The 21,749-nt window shown below is 41.5% G+C and overlaps 1 protein-coding gene across 1 annotated transcript in view; it reads right to left on the bottom strand.

Moving 5' to 3' along the window:
- Window positions 1–20,604, bottom strand: part of LOC119928751 — a 48,912-nt gene extending 28,308 nt beyond the window's left edge. Inside the window, exons 1-3 of the mRNA XM_038747265.1 lie at window positions 20,557–20,604; window positions 3,203–3,417; window positions 2,865–3,048 (exon numbers count right to left, since the gene is read on the bottom strand). Coding sequence (XP_038603193.1) covers window positions 2,865–3,048; window positions 3,203–3,417; window positions 20,557–20,604 — 447 coding nt within the window. The remainder of the gene's footprint in view (window positions 1–2,864; window positions 3,049–3,202; window positions 3,418–20,556) is intronic.
- Between the last annotated feature and the right edge of the window lie 1,145 nt (window positions 20,605–21,749).

Here is a 21,749-nt window from a genome sequence, read left to right as displayed (position 1 = left end):
GAATCCAATCTGGGCTGTGGATGGAAGGAGTTAGATTGGGCATCTCTTAGGCAAGATTGAAAGACAGGCTAAAGGTGGGATGTTTGATGTGATTCCCACTCCCTCAGAGGTCACCTCAGGACTGGGGATTTCATTTTTCTCTCCTCCTCATGGGCTTATTGCTCTTTTAAACTCTGGATTTGGGAGAGGAGGAGAAAGTCACCACAGTTTTGGGACACTGGTACTTCTATTTCTTAATTGCCCAAGATTGAGCTGCTCTGCTCACTGAGCTGACTCTGAATGTGGTAGCATGGCTTGCCTCTCCAAGACACATGAAACATTGCTGTCAGGAGTCCCAAGCATTTTGAAAATCTTGGACTTCTTTTTCCTCTGTAGACATCTCTCTAGTCTGTAAGCTTCTTAATAATTATGATCACGATATATGTTAAGCGCTTACTATGTATGAGGCACTGTACTAAGTGCTGGAGTAGATACAAGCAAATCAAGCTGGACACAGTCCTTGTCCCATGTGGGGCTCACCGTCTCAATCCACATTTTACAGATGAGGTAACTGAAGTCCAGAGAAGTGAAGTGACTCGTTCAAGGTCACACAGCAGACAAGCGGCGGAGCTGGGATTAGAACCCATGACCTTCTGACTCCCAAGCCCGTGTTCTATCCATTACGCCATGCTGCTCCTTCTTGTGCACAGGGATCGTGTCTACCTATTCTATTGTATTGCATTCTCCCAAATTCTTAGTATAGTGCCCTGCACAGAGTGAGTGCTCAATAAATATCATTAACTGATTGATTGATAGATTCAGGGTGCAGGTGAGGCAGACCCTGTAAGATGGGACTCAACCAGTAAAGGCCTCATCCTCTGTAGGTCATCTAGGCCCTGTTCCCCACCCCAAACTGCTCTACTCTACAGCTCTGGGCCTTGACAAAAGGCCAGATGCTGTGAAAGGAACTGTGATTTAGTTGCAAAATGGACAGTTCCTACAGCAGGTGGTGAGGGAGATTGGATAAGGTCAACTCATTCAGTAAAGGGTAACAATGCACCACAAAATACCCGGTGGTCCATCTGTCTGTCTACCTTATGACTCTGCTTTGATTTGGAAAAAAGGAGCCCTAAACCCCTTTTAACCTGCCGCCTTATTAATAAGGATTTAAATTGTCTACCCAGTTCATGTAAGGTAACTGCCAATTGGAAAAGCAGTGAGGGGAAACTGGCTTTTACACCTGACGGTTGGAAAATCTGTTTCAGCTAGTCAACATTAGTGAATAATACAGACTAGCTAAGTACTCTGATGATTGCATTCTGTACCCTCACAGATAAAATAGGATAAGAATTGAGGTGATTACTTGGAAAATCCATGCAAAACGACCCCACGTGTTTTGGTTATCTGAGAATTTCAGTCAAGACTTAACTGTTTCCTCAAAAACCTCCAGTGGCTACCAATCAACCTACGCATCAGGCAGAAACTCCTCACCCTGGGCTTCAAGGCTGTCCATCACCTCACCCCCTCCTACGTCACCTCCCTTCTCTCCTTCTCCAGCCCAGCCCGCACCCTCCACTCCTCTGCCACTAATCTCTTCACCATGCCTCGTTCTCGCCTGTCCCACCGTTGACCCCCAGCCCACATCATCCCCCTGGCCTGGAATGCCCTCCCTCTGCCCATCCGCCAGGCTAGTCCTCTTCCTCCCTTCAAGGCCCTACTGAGAGCTCACCTCCTCCAGGAGGCCTTCCCAGACTGAGCCCCCTCCTTCCTCTCTCCCTCCTTCCCCCCTCCATCCCCCCCGCCTTACCACCTTCCCTTCCCCAGAGCACCTGTATATATGTATATATCTTTGTACGTATTTATTACTCTATTTATTTTACTTGTACATATTTATTCTATTTATTTTATTCTGTTAATATGTTTGGTTTTGTTCTCTGTCTCCCCCTTCTAGACTGTGAGCCCACTGTTGGGTAGGGACCGTCTCTATATGTTGGCAACTTGTACATCCCAAGCGCTTAGTACAGTGCTCTGCACACAGTAAGTGCTCAATAAATATGATTGAATGAATGAATGAATGAACTGTTTGAGTTGTGATAATGTCTGGCCTGATTTCACCATATAATTTTCTCAAAGACTAGTCCAGGGATAGGCATTCTGGGGAAATCAATAAATATATGTGATTTTTCCACTTCTCCAAAATTTCTGCAAGTTTCATTTGGCAAACTTTATTCAAAGAAAATTTTAAGCATATTTCATTCCTCATATTTTCTGTCACATTTGAAAAGAAAGAGAATCAGAAGCATTTATTTCAGGATATTGAGATTGGGGCCTCTTTGATGTGTAACCTCAAACCAGGACTCAAATGAGGCATACTCTTTTCAGAACAATCCAAGTGAAAGGTCACGGACCCGGGAATCAGAAGATCTGGGTTCTAATCCTGGCTCAGACCCTTTCCTGCTGTGTGACCCTGGTCAAGTCACTCGACAGCTCTGTACTTCAGTTTCCTTATCTAAAATGAGGATTCAATATCTGTTCTCCCTCCTTCTTAGGCTGTGAGTTCCAACTGGGATAGGGACTATGTTTGACATAACTATCTTGTACTTATCCCAGCATTTAGTACGGTCCTTGACACATAGAACGTAGTTACCAAAATTCATTAGTTTTGCTATTATTATTAGCCATGTAGCAAGAAAAAATGCAGGATTGAAGTTTATAGGATTATATTAAAACCAATGAAGTTTAAAGTAATAAATACAAAGCTTAATGGTCAGCTTACCAGAAGCCACTCACCATTTGCTTAGTTACATGTCCCTTCTAAGGCTTTGCTTGGGCAAAGTGACCAGAAAATAGTTTAGGTGACAAAACTTCAAATCAGCTCATCTTACCTTTCTTTTTACCATAGCAATAGCTGAAACAGTGAGAAATAGCTTGGCACATAGTGCTCCTTCTGTTGTGGTCCCAACCAGAAGTGGATCAGAAGCAAAAACAGCACAGCCACATGAGCATAACGTTTCTTTTTCACATTCTTCTGAAGAAAACTCCAACCCTTCCAGAGAGAGGGTTCTGTCCCTATTGGAAAAGAAGCAAAACTCCTTACAGAATATTCCAGAAGCTTTTGGGAAGTGTGGGTGGAATTTTTGCACTATGGGATTTGTAGTTTAACTTGTGCTTCTTTCCCAGCAGTTCTCCTACCTGGCCTGGTTGAGTTTGAAAGCACAAGTACGTTGGCTGTGGCCTTGTGGCCCAAGGAAAAAAACAAGACTCAGGATCCATTTTCTCCCAATGTTTTATATTGATGCGGGAGACCTCAGAACACTGGTTTTGAGTATCAATTTCGGGACAACTGGAAATACATTTTATTTCTACGGGCTGCTGTTCCATATTAATGGAAAATCTTTTTTTTTTGAGGAATTGAAACTGTGCTCGTTTGCCTTGTCTCTGTGCAAGAAGAGATTTTGTATGGGCAGTGATGCGTCAAAAGTACACGTTTTTTAAAGTCTTGTATTTGGGACCTCAACTCCAAACATAGCCCTGGAAAAATACAAATTTAATGCAGCTCAACTCAGTGAAAAATGTCCAGCCATTGCCCGAGGCGTAGAAATCATTGAAATTCTAAGGGAGCCTGTCCAAATGACCCTAAGAGCTTTTTCGATATGGAAGTTCAATTGATTCTTATTGACTCCAATTAGCTGGGGTTGGAAGCTCCAAGTTTCTCATCCTATTCTTTCCTCCCAGGTGAATTCTTTTGCCAGCCTAATGGTGGATTTTCCATATTTTATTCTAAGTATTATCATTAGGAATTTTTTTTTATGAAATTAGCCACTCTCAAGAGTCAAGGTGCAATTTTACTTTTCTGTCACATCTTTTTCATAAATTGCTTTAAGGGAGATAATGCACGGTGACCATGATTGTCCCTTTCACAGATCCTATAATTTCAATGCAAACTAGAGTATTGCCAGTCTCCCCTTCCTACTGGATTTTTCTAGGCCCAGAGGGAAGAGGACCAGAAGGACCAGACTTGGGGAAAGGAGGGTTTGCCCTTCATACTCCCAAGAGTAAGTTCCAGGAAAATAGCCTCCTGCTGCAGGCTCTCTATGGAGCTATTACTGACATAGCCTCAGGAATGACATTCACCAGTTCAGAATCTTTGCCCGAAAGGGGGGGAATCAGTAGTTTTCTATTAGCTGCAAAATCTGCATATAGATTAGCTTCTTCACTTTGTGAATCTAGATATCAATCATGCCCGTTCATCAGTGTTCCATGCATATTCATTAGGATAAACAGCTATGCTCGATTAAAGCTGCTGTAACTGACAATGCTGCTTTTTGGTTGCTTTCTACCCTAGCTAGATACATGATGAAAATTCAGCTACCTTTATAGGAGCTCTACCAATAGTTCTGTGCATCCGATGAACTCTAGGTAAAAAGGCATACAAATATCCAAGAAACACTTAGAACCAGCTCAGCTTCATTTACTTTGTATTATGTCGGTCCATTCTTGATTTCCCTACATTATAATAATAATGATAACAATAATAGTGGTAGAGAAGCAGTGTGGCCCAAAGGATAGAGCATGGGCCTGGGAGTTAGAAGGACCTGGGTTCTAATCCTGCCTCCATCACTTGTGTGCTGTGTGAACTTGGGCAAGTCACTTCATGTCTCTGCACCTCAGTTACCTCATCTGTAAAATGGGGGTTGAGACTAAGCCTTATATGGGAAAGGGACCGTGAACAACTCATTTACCTTGTATCTTTCCCAGAGCTTAGCACATTATAAGCACTTAACAAATACTTTTTTTTCCTCTAGGCTGTAAACTCATTGTGGGCAGGGAATATGTTTGTTTATTGTTGTACTGGACTCTCCCAAGTCCTTAGTACAGTGCTCTGCACAAAGTGAATGCTCAATGAATAAGCTTAACTGATAGACTGATATTTAAATATTTATTATGTTGTTTGCCCTGTGCTAACATTAGGGAAGATTGGAACAGTGTTCTACACACAGTAAGCACTCAAAAAATACATTGATTGATTAATTGATGCCTGATTCTGAAAGCCTCACCACTGACTTCACAAATCCGGCAGTATACATTCATTCATTCAATTGTATTTATTGAGCGCTTACTGTGTGCAGAGCACTGTACTAAGCGTTTGGGAAGTACAAGTTGGCAACATATAGAGACGGTCCCTACCCAACAACGGGCTCACAGTCTAGAAGGGGGAATATTTACCTATCACCCTCCAGAACCAGAACTAGATCCCTGGTTTCAGAGTTCTGCCCTTTTTATTGGAGCAACAAAAAGGGGGCTTTCCCTGGATGAGAATTGAAAAAGTGCATGGATTTGGATCTGAAGAGAAGCAGTGTGGTCTAATAGAACACAGACCTGTTAGTCAGAAGGACCTGGGTTCTAATCTTAGCTCTGCCACTTGTCTGCGGTGTGACCTTGGGGTTGTTGATTGACTCTTCTGCACCTCAATTACCTCATCTGTAAATTGGGGAATAAGACTGTGAGCCCCATGTGGGACATGGACTGTGTCCAATCGGGAATCGACGATAGCACCAGTAAATGCTTAACAAATACCGTAAAAAAAATGAAGGACCAGGATGAGGCATGGCTGACCCCTCTGTTATTGGGAGTGCTGGGAAGAAAACACTCAGAAGGGGGCTTGAGGAAATGTTGGCAGGGCAGAGGAGAAATGCAAACCACTGGGCACGGAAAATGTCAGCAGAGGGAAGAGCTCCATGGCCTTCTATCCTTTTCTATTTCATTTGAGTTTTGACTTCACATATCCATCGTGGATCTTTGGACTTTTCAGGCAATAGTATTATTTTGCAAATGTGGCCAGTGTTAAAAGTAACTTTTAATGTTAAGAATGATAAAACCATCATTGTATTGCCCCATGATTTCTGCCTTCTTTAGTCAAGCCATAAGGTCCTGGTTAGGTGATAGAGTTGTGTAGGGCCTGCAGGGAAGGAGTATGTCACTTTAGTTATATTAATGTCTGTCTCCCACTCTACACTGTAAGCTCATTGTGGGCAGGGAACATGTCTGCCAACTCTGATGCATTGTACTCTCACAAGTGCTTAGTATTCATTCATTCAATCATATTTATTGAGCGCTTACTGTGTGCAGAGCACTGTACTATGCGCTTGGGAAATACAAGTTGGCAACATATAGAGACAGTCCCTACCCAACAGCAAGCTCACAGTCTAGAAGGGGGAGACAGAGAACAAAACAAAACATATTAACAAAATAAAATAATTAGAATAAATATGTGCAAATAAAATAAATAAATAGAGTAATAAATACGTACAAACATATATACATGTATACAGGTGCTGTGGGGAGGGGAAGGAGGTAAGACGGGGTATGGGGATGGGGAGAAGGGAGAGGGGTACAGTGCACTGCACACAGTACGTGCTCAAAAATATGATTGACTCACTGAAAATAAGTTATCCTTTTAGTGCCACTGTAGTAATCCACTTTGCCTACAGACAAATTATTATCTGGGCTGAGAAAGTCTACCTTCTGCCTGAAAATGAAGGAAATTCTAAGATAATAAGACTATGTTATTTATTTATGAAAATAAAATAGTAAGACTATTCTTTATGCCAAACCTGGGAGCACAGAAACATTTCATTTACTTAGAACTGTATGTGTGAACATCTATCTTTCAACAGATTGATAGATATCTAGCTATCCTTTGGGATTGAAGTGATGCTACTGAAGGTGAGATTTTTATCAGTGTGTTTGGGGCTGATAAGATCAATATGTAACTGACAATCCCTTCCAAATTGGGTTCATATAACAATTGCCCCTTCCTTCCTGTTAAAGTTTGTACCTAAAATGCAGGCTGCATTTGTGCATTGTGGTAACAGGTTTAACAGCAAGAAAGAGGCTATCATCTGCAAACATAATCTAACCAAGGCTATTAGACGGTCACTTCATTTCTGGTTGTGGCTGTCTATGCAAAATCATTTTTCCTTCATTATTTTGAAAGCATCTATTTTTGTCCATTAATCCACTTTAGCTCCCTCCTCAGCTGTGGTTTGAGAGTATAACCATTCTTGTTATATGTGCCATTCGATGAGGGTTTGATGTTATGACCATTGCTTTGCAGCTGTAGGGTGATGTGAGATCTACAGTTTGTGATCATGTCTTTTCACTTGATTCATTCAAGTAATCATATTCATTGAATGCTTACTTTGTGCAGAATATTGTACTATGTGCTTGGGAGAGGACAATAAAACAACAATAATAATAATAATAAGATGGTATTTGTTAAGCACTTACTATGTGCAAAGAACTGTTCTAAGCGCTGGGAGGATACAAGGTAATCAGATTGTCCCACATGGGTCTCACAGTCTTAATCCCCATTTTACAGATGAGGGAACTGAGGCACAGAGAAGTTAAGTGATTTGCCCAAAGTCACACAGCTGACAATTGGCAGAATCAGGATTTGAACTCATGAGCTCCAACTCCAAAGCCCATACTCTTTCCACTGAGCCATGCTGCTTCTCACTGAGTCATGCTGCTTCTCTGTAAGGATGTAAGCATACATTCTCTGCCCACAAAGAGCTTACAGTCTAGAGGGAACCTAAATCCCCATTTTACAGATGGGGTAATTGAGGCACAGAGAGGTGAAGTGACTTGCACACGGTCACACAGCAGACTGGTGGTGGTTGCAGAATTAGAACCCAGGTCCTTCTAACTCCTAGGCCTTTAGTCTATCTACTACGCCATGCTTGATGTTTGGTACTGCACGTAAGTGTCTCTGAGGGAGTCTGTTTTAGGAATTTGATGTCATGTTTCTGGATGGTTTAGATCTCTCAGGTTCCAAGCACAGACAATATAGTTGCTTTATAGAACTCCAATGAGATCTGCATTGTGATATCATGGTGGTGTCATACTATATCACAGTTTCCCTCAAGACTAACTAACATTCTTGATTCATTGTTCTACCTCCTCTTCTTTTCTTATATCGTCATTGGAGTCCCTCAAGGTTCAGTTCAATTCTGTTCTCCATCTACACCCACTCCCTCGGAGGACTTGCTCACTCTCAAGACTTAGTTTATCATCTCTACGCTGATTCCCAAATTGCACTTTCACATTTGCACCTCCTTTCAGGACATCACTACTTGGATGTACATTCATTCATTCATTCATTCATTCAATCGTATTTATTGAGTGCTTACTGTGTGCAGAGCACTGTACTAAGCACTTGGGAAGTACAAGTTGGCAACATATAGAGATGGTCCCTACCCAGCAATGGGCTCACAGTCTAGAACGGGGAGACAGGCATCCTTTCCACAAAACCACCCTGCCTCCCCAACTACATATTCTAAATTTCTGGAGTAATTCATAAGAAAACACAAGAACCATAGTTTTGAAGTCTAGAGCAATAAACATGTTTTTGTCAACCCGGATGTCGCATCGACACCTCAAACTTAACATTTCCAAATGAGAACTCCTCATCTTCCCATCTGTACCCTATTTTCTTATCATTCCCATCACTGTAGATCACACAGCTATCCTCCTTATCTCCTAAGCCTGTAACCTTAACATTATCCTCTGCTCACCTGTTTCATTCTACCTAAGTAGTCAATCTGTCACCAAATCCTGTCAATTCTACCTTCACAACATCATTAAAATCTGTCCTTTCCACTTCATCCCAACTGCCTGTCCTTTCCACTTCATCCCAACTGCTACTATGCTGATTCAATCAGTCAATCATATTCATTGAGTGCTTACTGTGTGCCGAGCACTGTATTAAGCATTTGGGAGAGTCCAATATAACAGAACACAACAAACTTATCACATACTGTCTCGACTACTGCATCAGCCTCCTCATTGACTTCCCTGTCCTCTGTTTCTCCACACTCCATTCATTCATTTAATCTTATTTATTGAGTGCTTACTGTGTGCAGAGCACTGTACTAAGCACTTGGGAAGTACAAGTTGGCAACATATAGAGACGGTCCTTACCCAACAGCGGGCTCACAGTCTAGAAGGGAGAGGCAGACAACAAAACAAAACACATTAACAGAATAAAATAAATAGAATAGTAAATATGTACAAGTAAAATAGAGTAATAAATATGTACAAACATATATACAGGTGCTGTGGGGAGGGGAAGGATGCAGTGGGGGGGGGATGGGGAGGGGGAGGAGGGGGAGAGGAAGGAGGGAGCTCAGTCTGGGAAGGCCATCTTTACTTCACTCTGCTACCCAGATCATTTTCTAAAAACAATTCAATGCAAGTCTCCAAACTCCTCAAGAATCTCCAGAGATTACCCATCCACTTTCACATCAAACAGAATCTCCTTACCATCACCTTTAAAGCATTCAATCAACTCTCCTCCACCTACTTAACCTCACTGATTTCCTACTATAACTCAGCCCTCACATTTCACTCCTCTAACATCAACCTACTTACTGTACATGCCCATGTCCTCCCATTGGCTTGGAACTCCCTCCCCCTTCATATATGCCAGTCCACCATTCACCCCAAATTCACATCTTCAAAAGGCCATACCCAACTCAGGCCTTATTTCCCCTGCTCCCTCTCCCTCCTGTGTCACCTCTGCGCTTCCATCTGTACCCTTTATGCACTTGATATTTACCCCATACTTGGTGCCATATATTTCTTTTTTTTTAAGTGTCTAACTCCACCTTTAGACTGTGAATTCCTTTTGGGCAGTGAACATATCTACCCATTCTACTCCATTGCATTGCACTCTCCCAACAACTTAGTTCAGTGCTCTGTGCATACTAAATGCTCAGTAAATACCATTGTCCAATCAACTGATTAATCTTTGTGTGGCATTCTTTCTAGGTAGCACAATTCATTGATGGTCTTCAGCTCTGGGTCTTCATCAATGGAGACTTGGATATGTGAAGGATTCTCCAAGCATGGATAGGTACATGACCTCAGCCTTCTCCAGACTAATTGTCAGTATATAGGACATTTTGAAGCTTCAATTTTCTAATTTTGGTGGTACGTTTGACAAAATGTAATATATTTGGCAGTATAAAGTAGGCCTGAGTTGAGAGAGAGGGAACAGAATAAGCTATTGGAGAAAAGGGGGATGATTTTATACTTTATCCTGATTTATAGGATATGAAATTTACTGTGGAATGCAGACATATTAAAAAGAAAAAAAAGAAAACCATGAACCTTTCTCTCTGAGCATATGCAGACTCCAGTTTGAACAGCATCCTCCATAAATTAATCAATAAATCAGTCATTGGTATTTATTGACTGTTTACTGTATGCAGAACATTGGACTAGACTGCCCATTGTGGGCTGGGATTAACTCTCTTTATATCTGTATTGTACTTTCCAAGTGCTTAGTACAGTGCTCTGCACATAGTAAGCGCTCAATAAATGCGATTGAAAGAATGAATGAATGGACTAAGTCTTTGGGAAAAAAATAGTAGAGTTAACAGATAAGATCCATGCCCATAACAACCTTACAACCTAGAAAGAGTTTGCAATCTACAATAATCAACCCAGATTAATCAATCAATCAGTGATATATCAATGGTAATTATTGAACACTAATTGAGTGCTGAGCACTGTACTAAGCACTTGGGAGAATACAACAGTGGTTCCCTGCCCATAACATGCTTCCAGTCTAGAGGACAAGCTCAAGTCTAGAGGGCCAGATCTTGAGTCATTTCCCTGGAAAAGACACCCAGAAAGCTCAGAGTTGTGGATTTTTCCTAGTGAATCAGAAATATTTGGTGGCTTTACCAGGAGTGCATCTGATATACTTTGAACAATGTTTCCTATGCATTCTTTCCTCTGGGCTTTTTTTGAGAGCAGTAATAGCATCAACAGTTTAGGAATTTGCAAGGAATTCTGTAAAGGGTTGCAGTCCAGTGAGATAGGCTGACTTTCAAATGAAGGGAGCATTAGGGTACAAGGTTCAGTTACTTCTTTCATAACTAATAAATAAATGCATCACATAAAGCTCTATCTATTATGCACACCTGTTTCACACCATTAATGCTGAGAAATGCATGGCACAAGGCTCTCTATGAGGTTGAACAAGCATTGAATCATAAATATGGTAAGTAGTGTGATCTCATGGTAACTGTTCAGAGTATTAGTTTTTATTTTTCCACTTTGGGCTGTGATAGAGACATCACTGCCATCTGTGGCATTTTCTCACTGCCCGTAAATTTAGAGAAACTGTGAAGTAGTGTTCAGTCCCTCCATAAGATCGATCAATCAAAAGTATTTATAGAGTACTTTCTCCATAAAGAGCACTATAATAAGCACTTGAGAAAGTGCAGTAGAGTTAGCAGACATGATCCCTGCCCTCAAGGAGGTGAAAAACACTAAAATCAATGACAGGTAAGAGGAAGCAACCAAGTTATACATATATGAGTGCTGCTTAGCAGTGTGAGTATTCAAGTGGTTGGGTGACATGGAAATTCTCAAGTGACAGTTCAGGCTGGGTGGCGGGGTAAGAGATTAATCAGGAAAAGTCTCTTGGAGATTTGATTTCAGAGGTCTTTGAAGATGGGGAGAGAAGTCATCAGCCAGATGTGAAGTGGAAGGGAGTTCCACGCAGGAGAAAGGATATGAACAAAGGTCAGCAGCAGGAAAGATGAGCAAGACCAAGAGTAGCTTGACATAGAGGGACAAATTGTGCAAGTTGGGATGTAGTGGGACAGTAGCGAGGATAAGAGGGGAGATGGGTGATTGAGGGCCTTAAGTCTGGGTGTGGTTTTTCTTTATTCAGAGAGGAATGGACAATCATTGCTGGATTTTAAGGCATGGGGAAGAGATGTGCAGAATGATGTTTTAGGAAAAGGATCCGGGCAGCAGTGTGAAGTATGGATGAGAGAAGGGAGAGACTGGAGACAGGGAAGTCTGCGAGGGGGATAGTGCAGTAGTTGAGTCAGAATATGACAAGTGCTTGGCCTGGCCTCCATAGCAGTTTAGGTAGAGGGGAATGTGGGGACTTCTAGAGATGTGGGAATAAGAACAGACAGGAATTTCTGAAAAAATCAATATGGAAATTGACCAGAAAGATGGTAGTATTGTCAGCTACATGAATCTTCAGCACTTATGTACCCCATCATACCCATCCTCAGAACTTTTGTATACATTTTATTTCAATTGTAATTGTCAAATCTTTATTTTGTCATTCTCAAGTGCTTCATATGATGCATTGTACCCAATCAGTACTCCATAAATACTTGTACTACTACTACTACTATTACTACTACCTATCTTTCTCTGTAGTCACTCTTTCATGTCTGCATTGCTGACTTTGTTTTCTAATGTGACAATCGTGGTTTTACCTGTTGGCTCATATGTTTCCCACAAAGCAAGTATGGTGTATGGGGAGAGGTGTATTTTCCACCACTCTAAAGGAAGAGGGCCTATTACTACATGCCTATTCAACTCCTTTCCGATCTCCCATCTTCCTGTCTTTCCCCGCTTCAGTCTATAATTCACACTGTTGCCCCGATTATCTTTGCGCAGAAACACTCTGGGCATGTCACTCCCCTCCTCGAAAATCTCCAGTGGTTGGCTATCAACCTTCGAATCAAGCAAAAACTTCTTACTTTTGGCTTCTAAGCTCTCCATTCATTCATTCATTCATTCAATCGTATTTATTGAGCACTTACTGTGTGCAAAGCACTGTACTAAGCGCTTGGGAAGTACAACATTGCTATCTTGGAATGGTTAATGATAGGGAAGAAATGGGGGTAATTAGTGGGGAAAGTACGCCTGACGGCAGCAAGGATCTACATACTGTTGCCATTTTAGGTGTGCCTTCCCCTGAGTCAAGAACACATCCCCTCTCCCACCTCATTGGTAGGGCCACTTTCCTGTACCTACGTGAAGGCATTACATCTGGGAGAGGAAAGAGGCATGACCATCACCTCGCACCTTCCTATCTCACCTCCCTTCTCTCCTTCTACATCCCAGCCTGCAAACTCTGCTCCTCTGCTGCTAACCTCCTCACTGTGCCTCATTATCTCCTGTCCCACTGTCGACCCCTGACCCATGTCCTACCACTGGCCTGGAATGCCTTCCCTCCACACATTCACCAAACTAGCTCTCTTCCTCCCTTCAAAGCCCTACTGAGAGCTCACCTCCCCCAGGAGACCTTCCCAGACTGAGCCCCCCTTTTCCTCTCCTCCTCCTCCCCTCCCCACAGCATTTGTGTATATTTGTACATATTTATTATTCTATTCATTCTATTACTGCTGTGTATGTAGCTATAATTCTATTTACTCTGATGGTATTGACAAATGTCTACATATTTTGTTTAGTTGTTTGTCTCCCCCTTCTAGGCTGTGAGCCCATTGTCGGGTAAGGACCGTCTCTATATGTTGCCGATTTGTACTTCCCAAGTGCTTAGTACAGTGCTCCGCACACAGTAAGCGCTCAATAAATATGATTGAATAAATAAATAGCGTTAGCAGTGCTTAAGACATGAAGACAAAACTCATGCCTGATGGATTATAGCATTAACTCTGTGAGTGGAACTTAAATTTTGTGCCTTTCAAAATCTCACATATCCATGGTTCACCCCACAGGGTAATCCAGTGGCTATCATCCAGGAAGAAGTCTGGCCTAGTGGGAAAATCATGGTCTTGGGAGTTCATTCAATTTATTCAATTGTATTTATTGAGCACTTACTGTGTGCAGAACACTTTACTAAACGCTTGGGAGAGTACAGTAGAACAATGAACAGACACAAGTCTAATATCACTCTGCCACTTGCCTGCTGGGTGAGCTTGGGCAAGTTACCTAAATTCTCTAGGACTCAACTTTCTTCACATGTTAAATGGTGACTCAATCCCTGTTCTCTCTCTTATGAGTGTGAGCCCAGTGTGGGACAGGGACTAGGTCTGACCTGATTAACTGGCATTTGCTCCAGGGCTTAGAACAGCGCCCTACACATAGTAAGTGCCTAAAGAATGTTATAATGATTGTTACTGTGAATAGAGACTGATCATTGGTTATGGGTCCTAATCCCAACTCTCACTTGTCTGTTGTGTAACCTTGGGCGAGTCACTTCACTTCTCTCTATGCCTCAGTTACCTCATCTGTAAAGGGGTTTAGGATTGTGAGGCCCATGTGGGACAGGGACTGTGTCTAACCTGATTAGCTTTTATGTACCCCAAAACTTAGAACAGTGCCTGGCAAATAGCAAGTGCTAAACAAATAACAATAATAATAATAATGTCATTTATTAAGCACTTATTATGTGCAAAGCACTGTTCTAAGCAATGGGGAGGTTACAAGGTGATCAGGTTGTCCCAAAATTTAGAACAGTGTCTGGCACATAGCAAGTGCTTAACAAGTAACAATAATAATAATAATGGCATTTATTAAGCACTTATTATGTGCAAATCACTGTTCTGAGCAATGGGGAGGTTACAAGGTGATCAGGTTGTCCCACGGGGGGCTCACAGTCTTAATCCCCACTTTACAGATGAGATAACTGAGGCACAGAGAAGTTAAGTGACTTGCCCAAAGTCACACAGCTGACAATTGGTGGAACTGGGATTTGAACCCATGACCTCTGACTCCAAAGCCTGTGCTCTTCCCACTGAGCCATGCTGCTTCTCATAATGCCATCATTATTACTAATATGACAGAAGTGATGGGTACATTAAGTCTCCCCACACATTTTTAAAATGCCTCATGGTGGTCACAGCAGGAGGAATTCTTATTTAGTCCAAGTTCCTAAAATGTAAACCATAAAATTGGGCTTCTTGCAATGAGTTACACTGTCTACAGAATTTCCTAACACAAATGATGTAATTGATGGAATCTTTACTCATGCTCATTCTATTGCTGCACAGCTGCTTGGCCAATCCCTAAATTGCTTAGACAGGAGATGAAGAGAGAGAGGAAGTGGAGAGGAAGGAAATATAGGGAGGAGAGGGGAGAAGGAAAAAGAAGAAGAGAAAGAGAAGGAGATAGGATGAGAAATCAAGCTTAACTACATCAATCTCCCAGGTAAGGGAATGGAAGCTAGCACACAAAGATAGAAAATCAAATCCTTATCATAAAAATAAGAAAAACCTGCTTCATTATTTCTCTGAGTGGGTGGAAAAGAATGCTAGGCCACATCAAGTAATAATTGTCTTCAGAAACTAAATTATAATTACATAAAATATGCAGTGGTGGTCATTTTGAAACAAAGTTCAAGGCTCATGGAGAAAAAAATGATTAATTGGAACAGCTAACTTAATGAGTTGTATCTGGTGGCAATTACTGTCTGAACTATACTTGATAGATGATCCATTGATCAAAGGCTATTTTAAGATTGAGTCACAGGAAAACACAGTGGAAAATTCCATTGTATTTCCAATGCATGGATGTGACAGTAAAATTATTCTGCCCTTTGATGGGTTGCCTCAGCAAGTAAGTTTCTACTCCAAGGAAGTTTATATAAACTCCTTGATAAGAGTTCAGGGCAAACTGAGAATGCATTAATTCAGGAGGATAATAGTAGAAATATTTGTAAGGCCATCCTGGGCAATTTTAGAAACTATTCATACATCTGTCATTCATGACAGAATTGACACTGTCCTATCTACAGTGGTCAGTCTGCCTTGCACTGACCTCTTTTTCTTTAAGTGCTCACTACGTGCCAGGCACTGTACTAAGTGCTCGGGTAGATAACAAGCTAATGAGGTTGGACACAGTCCATGGCCCACATGGGGATAACAGGCTTATTCCCCATTTTAGATATGAGGCAACTGAGGCACAGAGAAGTTGTGACTTGCCCAAGATCACACAACAGACAAATGCTGGAGCTAGTATTGGAACCAAGGTCCTTCTGACGCTCAGATCCGTGCTCTATCCATTAGGCTATATTGCCTCTTTTTCCTCTTGATCATCGTAAGATCTTGAACTGCCCTTTATAGTCAAGGCTTTACTTCCCCACTAGACTGTAAACTCCCCTATGAGACTATAAGATTCTCCCACTAGACAGGCCAACTCTTGAGGGTAGGGACTGTCTACCAACTGTTTGTACTTTCCCAGTGCTTGGTACAGTGATCCGCACACAGAAAGTTCTCAATAAATGCCACTGACTGATTAGTACAGTGTTTTGCACATAGAAAGTGCTCAGTAAATACGATTGAATGAATTAGTTGATTAAGGTCTATTGATTTCTGGACTAGAAAGGTGAATGTGATCCAGAATGAAAAAGGAACTTAACCCCATGTTCTCAATCCTTCTTCCTCTCACCCTTCAGGAGTCTGCTAGCCACTGTAGGGGAATGGTGGGGAAGCGCCGGAGTGGGAAGAGTGGGAGGAGAAGGATGGAGGGCATTCCCTTAAACCCTTCCAAAAACATTTCTCCTCCAAGAAGCCCTCTCTAACTAAGCTCATGTTTCCCCTATTTGCCTTCTCTTCTTTACTGGATCTTTGCTCTGTAAGTACTTGATATTCATTCTATCCACAGCAGTTATATACATATCCTTATCCTCTCCCATTAACCCTATCTGTAACTGATTTTTTTAAGGTATTTGTTTGGCACTTACTCTTTGTCAAGCACTGTTCTAAGCACTGGGGTAGATATGAGATAATCAGGCTGGACACAGTTCCTGTCCCACATGGGGCTCACAGTCTAAATCAGAAGGGGAGAAGGAGGATTTCATCTCATTCATTCATTCTATCATATTTGAGAAGCAGTGTGGCTCAGTGGAAAGAGCACAGGCTTTGGAGTTAGAGTTCATGGGTTCAACTCCCGGATCTGCCAATTGTCAGCTGTGTGACTTCGGGCAAGTCACTTAACTTCTCTGTGCCTCAGCTCCCTCATCTGTAAAATGGGGATTAAGATGGTGAGTCCCACGTGGGACAATCTGATCACCTTGTGCCTCCCCCAGAGCTTAGACCAGTGCTTTGCACGTAGTAAGTGCTTAATAAAGGCCATTATTATTATTATTATTTGTTGAACGCTTACTGTGTGCAGAGTACTGTACTGTACAATATAAATCACCATTTTACAGATGAGATAACTGAGGTACCAATAGGTGAAGTGTCCAAGTTCAAGTTCACACAGCAGACAAATAGCGGAGCTGGGATTAGAACCCAGGTCATCTGAATCCCAGGTCCAGCCTTTTTTCCAATGGCCACACTGCCTCTCTTTCTCCCAGACTAGACTATAAACTCCTTGTGGGCAGGTATCATGTCACCAACTCTATAGTACTGTACTCTATCAAGCACTTAGTTCAGTGCCCTGGAAAGAGTAAGTTTTCAATAAATACTATTGATTGAGATGATGCGGTGAGGAGCTCACCTCCTCCAAGAGGCCTTCCCAGAATGAGCCCCTTTTTCCCTCTCCTCCTCCCCATCTCCTCAAAAATCTCCAGTGGCTACCAATCAACCTATGCATCAGGCAAAAACTCCTCACCCTCGGCTTCAAGGCAGTCCATCAGCTCGCCCCCTCCTACCTCACCTCCCTTCTCTCCTTCTTCAGCTCAGCCCACACCCTCCGCTCCTCTGCCGCTAATCTCCTCACTGTGCCTCATTCTCACCTGTCCCGCCGTCGACCCCCAGCCCACATCCTCCCCCTGGCCTGGAATGCCCTCCCTCACAACATCCGCCAAGCTAGCTCTCTTCCTCCCTTCATAGACTACTGAGAGCTCACCTCCTCCAGGAGGCCTTCCCAGACTGAGCCCCCTCCTTCCTCTCCCCCTCCTCCCCCTCCCCATCCACTCACCTTACCTCCTTCCCCTCCCCACAGCACCTGTATATATGTATATATGTTTCTACGTATTTATTACTCTATTTATTTATTTTATTTGCACATATTTATTTATTTTATTCCGTGTATATTTTTTATTTTGTTGTCTGTCTCCCCCTTCTAGACTGTGAGCCCACTGTTGGGTAGGGACCGTCGCTCTGTGTTGCCAGCTTGTACTTCCCAAGTGCTTAGAACAGTGCTCTGCGCACAGTAAGCACTCAATAAATATGATTGAATGAATGAATCACCCCAGCCCTACCCCCTTCCCCTCCCCACAGTACCTGTATATATGTTTGTACAGATTTATTCCTCTATTTTACTTGTACATATTTACTATTCTATTTATTTTGTTAATGATGTGCATTTAGCTTTAATTCTAATCGTTCTGACGACTTGACACCTATCCACATAATTTGTTCTGTTGTCTGTCTCCCCCTTCTAGACTGTGAGCCCGTTGTTGGGTAGGGACCATCTCTACATGTTGCCAACTTGTACTTCCCAAGCACTTAGTACAGTGCTCTGCACACAGTAAGCACTCAATAAATACGATTGAATGAATGAATGAATGAGACAAAAGGAAAATATATGCAAACTGGGATTGGGTCCTGATGTCCCAGTATTCATCACAAATAATGTGGTCTACCTGATTAGAATTTCAGGACTAAAATATACTTAAAAAGGAATTCAGTCCAATGGCAAAGAAAATATTCCTCATTGGGTTGAACTGATAACCTACATTTAATTTGGGTTAGCAATTAGCACTACCTAGCAGGTTCGAAAGCAACATGACTGATAGTTTTGTGTGGAATATTGGAAATGAGTGAAGCAGATGTCGAGGGAGGCAATATGCTTTGATGGTTGCTTCTGCCTTGAGCTTAGATTACGAGTATTGTCTCATTCAGAGCTGAAAATACTGTTAGCTATCCAAGAAATTCTGAGCTTTCATATCTATGAATCAAGGGTGACAGACTGTGATTGCTGGGTGGAATCAAGAGCAAAGGTGATTTGCTGGAAAGATATTTCATTAAATCTATTTGCTTCCCTGTACTTCACATAAAGTAAATTCTAAATACCTCTTCTCTTCTTGCTCCTTCTTTCATTCATTCATTCAATTGTATTTATTGAGCGCTTACTGTGTGCAGAGCACTGTACTAAGCGCTTAATGTTTCTTCTGCTATCATTACTACTACTATATCTGCTCCCATCGTGCCTATATGCTGAATACCAGCATAGTACTAGGAATGTGCTTTAGATATAATGGGAACAGTCTCTTATCTGTTTATTTCATCTAAACTCTGCTTATCTAATGAGAAATGCCTGCTCCATCTTCTCACCCCTAACGTATTTGCGGAATTTATTGAGCATCTTTACAATGCAATAGACTATATTAAGTGTTGGAAAGTATTACAGAAGCAAGAGATACGTTCCTTACCATAGAGGTAAATACTCTAATGAAGAGGTCAGATTACACACTCTAATGAAGAGGTCAGATTTGTTTTCCCTCTGCAGCGTCCTAGTGAGGAAGAAAAGAAAGGCAATGGAAAGATGGGGAATTCACCAAAGGACTAAAAGTAAAAAAGCCCATATACAGAAGCTAGATAATGGAGAGTAGCTTCTAAGATTGGCTTAGTACAGTGCCTCATGCATAATAGTAATAATAATAATTATGGTATTTGTTAAACGCTTACTATGTGCCAAGCACTGTTTAAGTGCTGGGGTAGGTACAAGGTAATCAGATTGTTCCACATAGGGCTCATAGACAATACCCATTTTACAGATGAGGTAACTAAGGCACAGAGAAGTTAAGTGACTTGCCCAAGGTCACACAACTGATAGGTGGCAGAGCTGGGATTAGAAACCATGATCTCTGACTCCCAAGCATGTGCTCTTTCCACCGTGAGCACTTAACAAAAAACATAATTATTATTGTTATTATTATTAATATTGCTCCCACTCCTACTACTCCTACTCCTGCTACTTAATGAAGATTTCCCTTTGGGGAAGGCATTACATCTAAATATCATTATTCAGTCCTAGCCTAATGAGTTGGTGGTTCTTGGAAATTCTTTGTGAGCTAAAAGAAAAGTGAAATTGGTAACTTTGCAACTGGAATGACAATAGAAATACAGAAATTTCTCTCCTTAATTGATATCTGTTTTCTCATCTGCATGATCTCTTTTCTCAATTTTAGAATGGCAGTTCACATTTAATGGCCTAGAGCAAACTTTGAAAGCCACGGCATACCGTGGGTGGGCATGTATGTGCAAAACTTTAAAAGTTAACTTCAGGTATAAAAGCAGCTATTTTAAGATCCACTAAAACTTCTTCATAATTTGTGGGGGAAAATCATAAGTATCTTGGCACTCATATCATCAATGAGTAGGGTGTCAAGGCTCTGCATCTGTCAGATTAGGCTCTGAAAACTGGTTTTTTTCCTCCCTCTTTTAGGAGTAATATGGTGTGTGGTATCTCTGACTCTCTCTCTCTCTCTCTGTATATATATATATATATATATATATATATATATATATATATACACATATATATTTATGTATTATATACATATATGGGAGGTGAGATTATTTTTCTTTTTTCTTAGATTCATTCATTCATTCAATCTTATTTATTGAGGACTTACTGTGTGCAGAGCACTGTACTAAGCACTTGAGAAATACAAGTCGGCAACATATAGAGACGGTCCCTACCCAACAACAGGCTCACAGTCTCGAAGGAGGAGACAGACAACAAAACAAAACATGTTGACAGGAGTCAAAATCATCAGAACAAATAGAATTAAGTTTATATGCACATCATTAACAAAATAAATAGAATAATAAATATGACCAGCACGGAATCAGAATCTTTGCCATTGTCAACATCAACATCAACCATCGTGCTTTGCTGAATAAAACATATTAACAGAATAAAATAAATAGAATAAATATGTACAAGTAAAATAAATAAATAAACAAAATGGGGATGAAGAATGTGAGCCCCACGTGGGACAATCTGATCACCTTGTAACCCCCCAGCACTTAGAACAGTGCTTTGCACATAGTAAGCGCTTAACAAATGCTATCATTATTATTATTATTTGGAGAGGTGGTCAATAATCAACAGCCTGGTCCCATGTCTCTATGTATGTGCTTCCGGAGAAGAATTATCATCAGTGAATCTGCACCTGTGAGCAACTCAAGGACTTTTGATGACACTCTTCAGCCAGTGGAGCTGTGTCTTCCTGAGGAATCAGACATAGCTGTGTCCTGGAATCTGGCTAGATAGATAGGGCAGGTCTCACTCCAATGCGCAATGATCTGATCAAATTCCTCCAATCTTGTTGCTTTCAGCCATAATGCAGCATGAACTAGTGGAAAGAGGACAGGCCTGCGTATCAGGAGACCTGGAGTCTAATCCCAGTTCCGCCACTAGCCTGCTTGGTACCTCTTTGTTAGTTAACTCCATTGTGCTTCAGTTACCTCACATGTAAAATGGGGATTAAACATCTCTACTCCCTCCCACTTTTAGACTGTCAGTGCTGTGTAGGATAGGAACTGTGTCTGATTTGTTCAGTTTATATCTACCTCAGCTCTTAATATAGTGCTTGGCACATATGAAAAGCTGAAGTACCACAAATACGATTATAATCATCATGGTGAAATTTTAGGATCTTGATAAATGCCTCAGGGCCGCCAAACGTTTTTAGAAGTTGCCAGACAGTAGGTCTATTGATCATGTAAAGTGCTTCTGTACTGATGTTGTTTCCTATAGTTCTCCTATATCTGATGTGCAGCAAAGCTACTAAGATCTGAGACCATATTGCAATTCTGGGAAGGCACAGTATATAGTACATATCTATTCTATTTATTTTATTTTGTTAATATGTTTTGTTTTGTTCTCTGTCTCCCCCTTCTAGACTGTGAGCCCACTGTTGGGTAGGGACCATCTCTATATGTTGCCAACTTGTACTTCCCAGGCGCTTAGTACAGTGCTCTGCACACAGTGCTCAATAAATACGATTGATTGATTGATTGATTGAT

The sequence above is a fragment of the Tachyglossus aculeatus genome, chromosome 5 (assembly GCF_015852505.1).
Source record: "Tachyglossus aculeatus isolate mTacAcu1 chromosome 5, mTacAcu1.pri, whole genome shotgun sequence".
In the NCBI taxonomy this organism is placed as follows: Eukaryota; Metazoa; Chordata; class Mammalia; order Monotremata; family Tachyglossidae; genus Tachyglossus; species Tachyglossus aculeatus.
The sequence above is the reverse complement of the archived record's forward strand: the minus strand, read 5'-3'. Positions and strand labels throughout refer to the sequence as shown.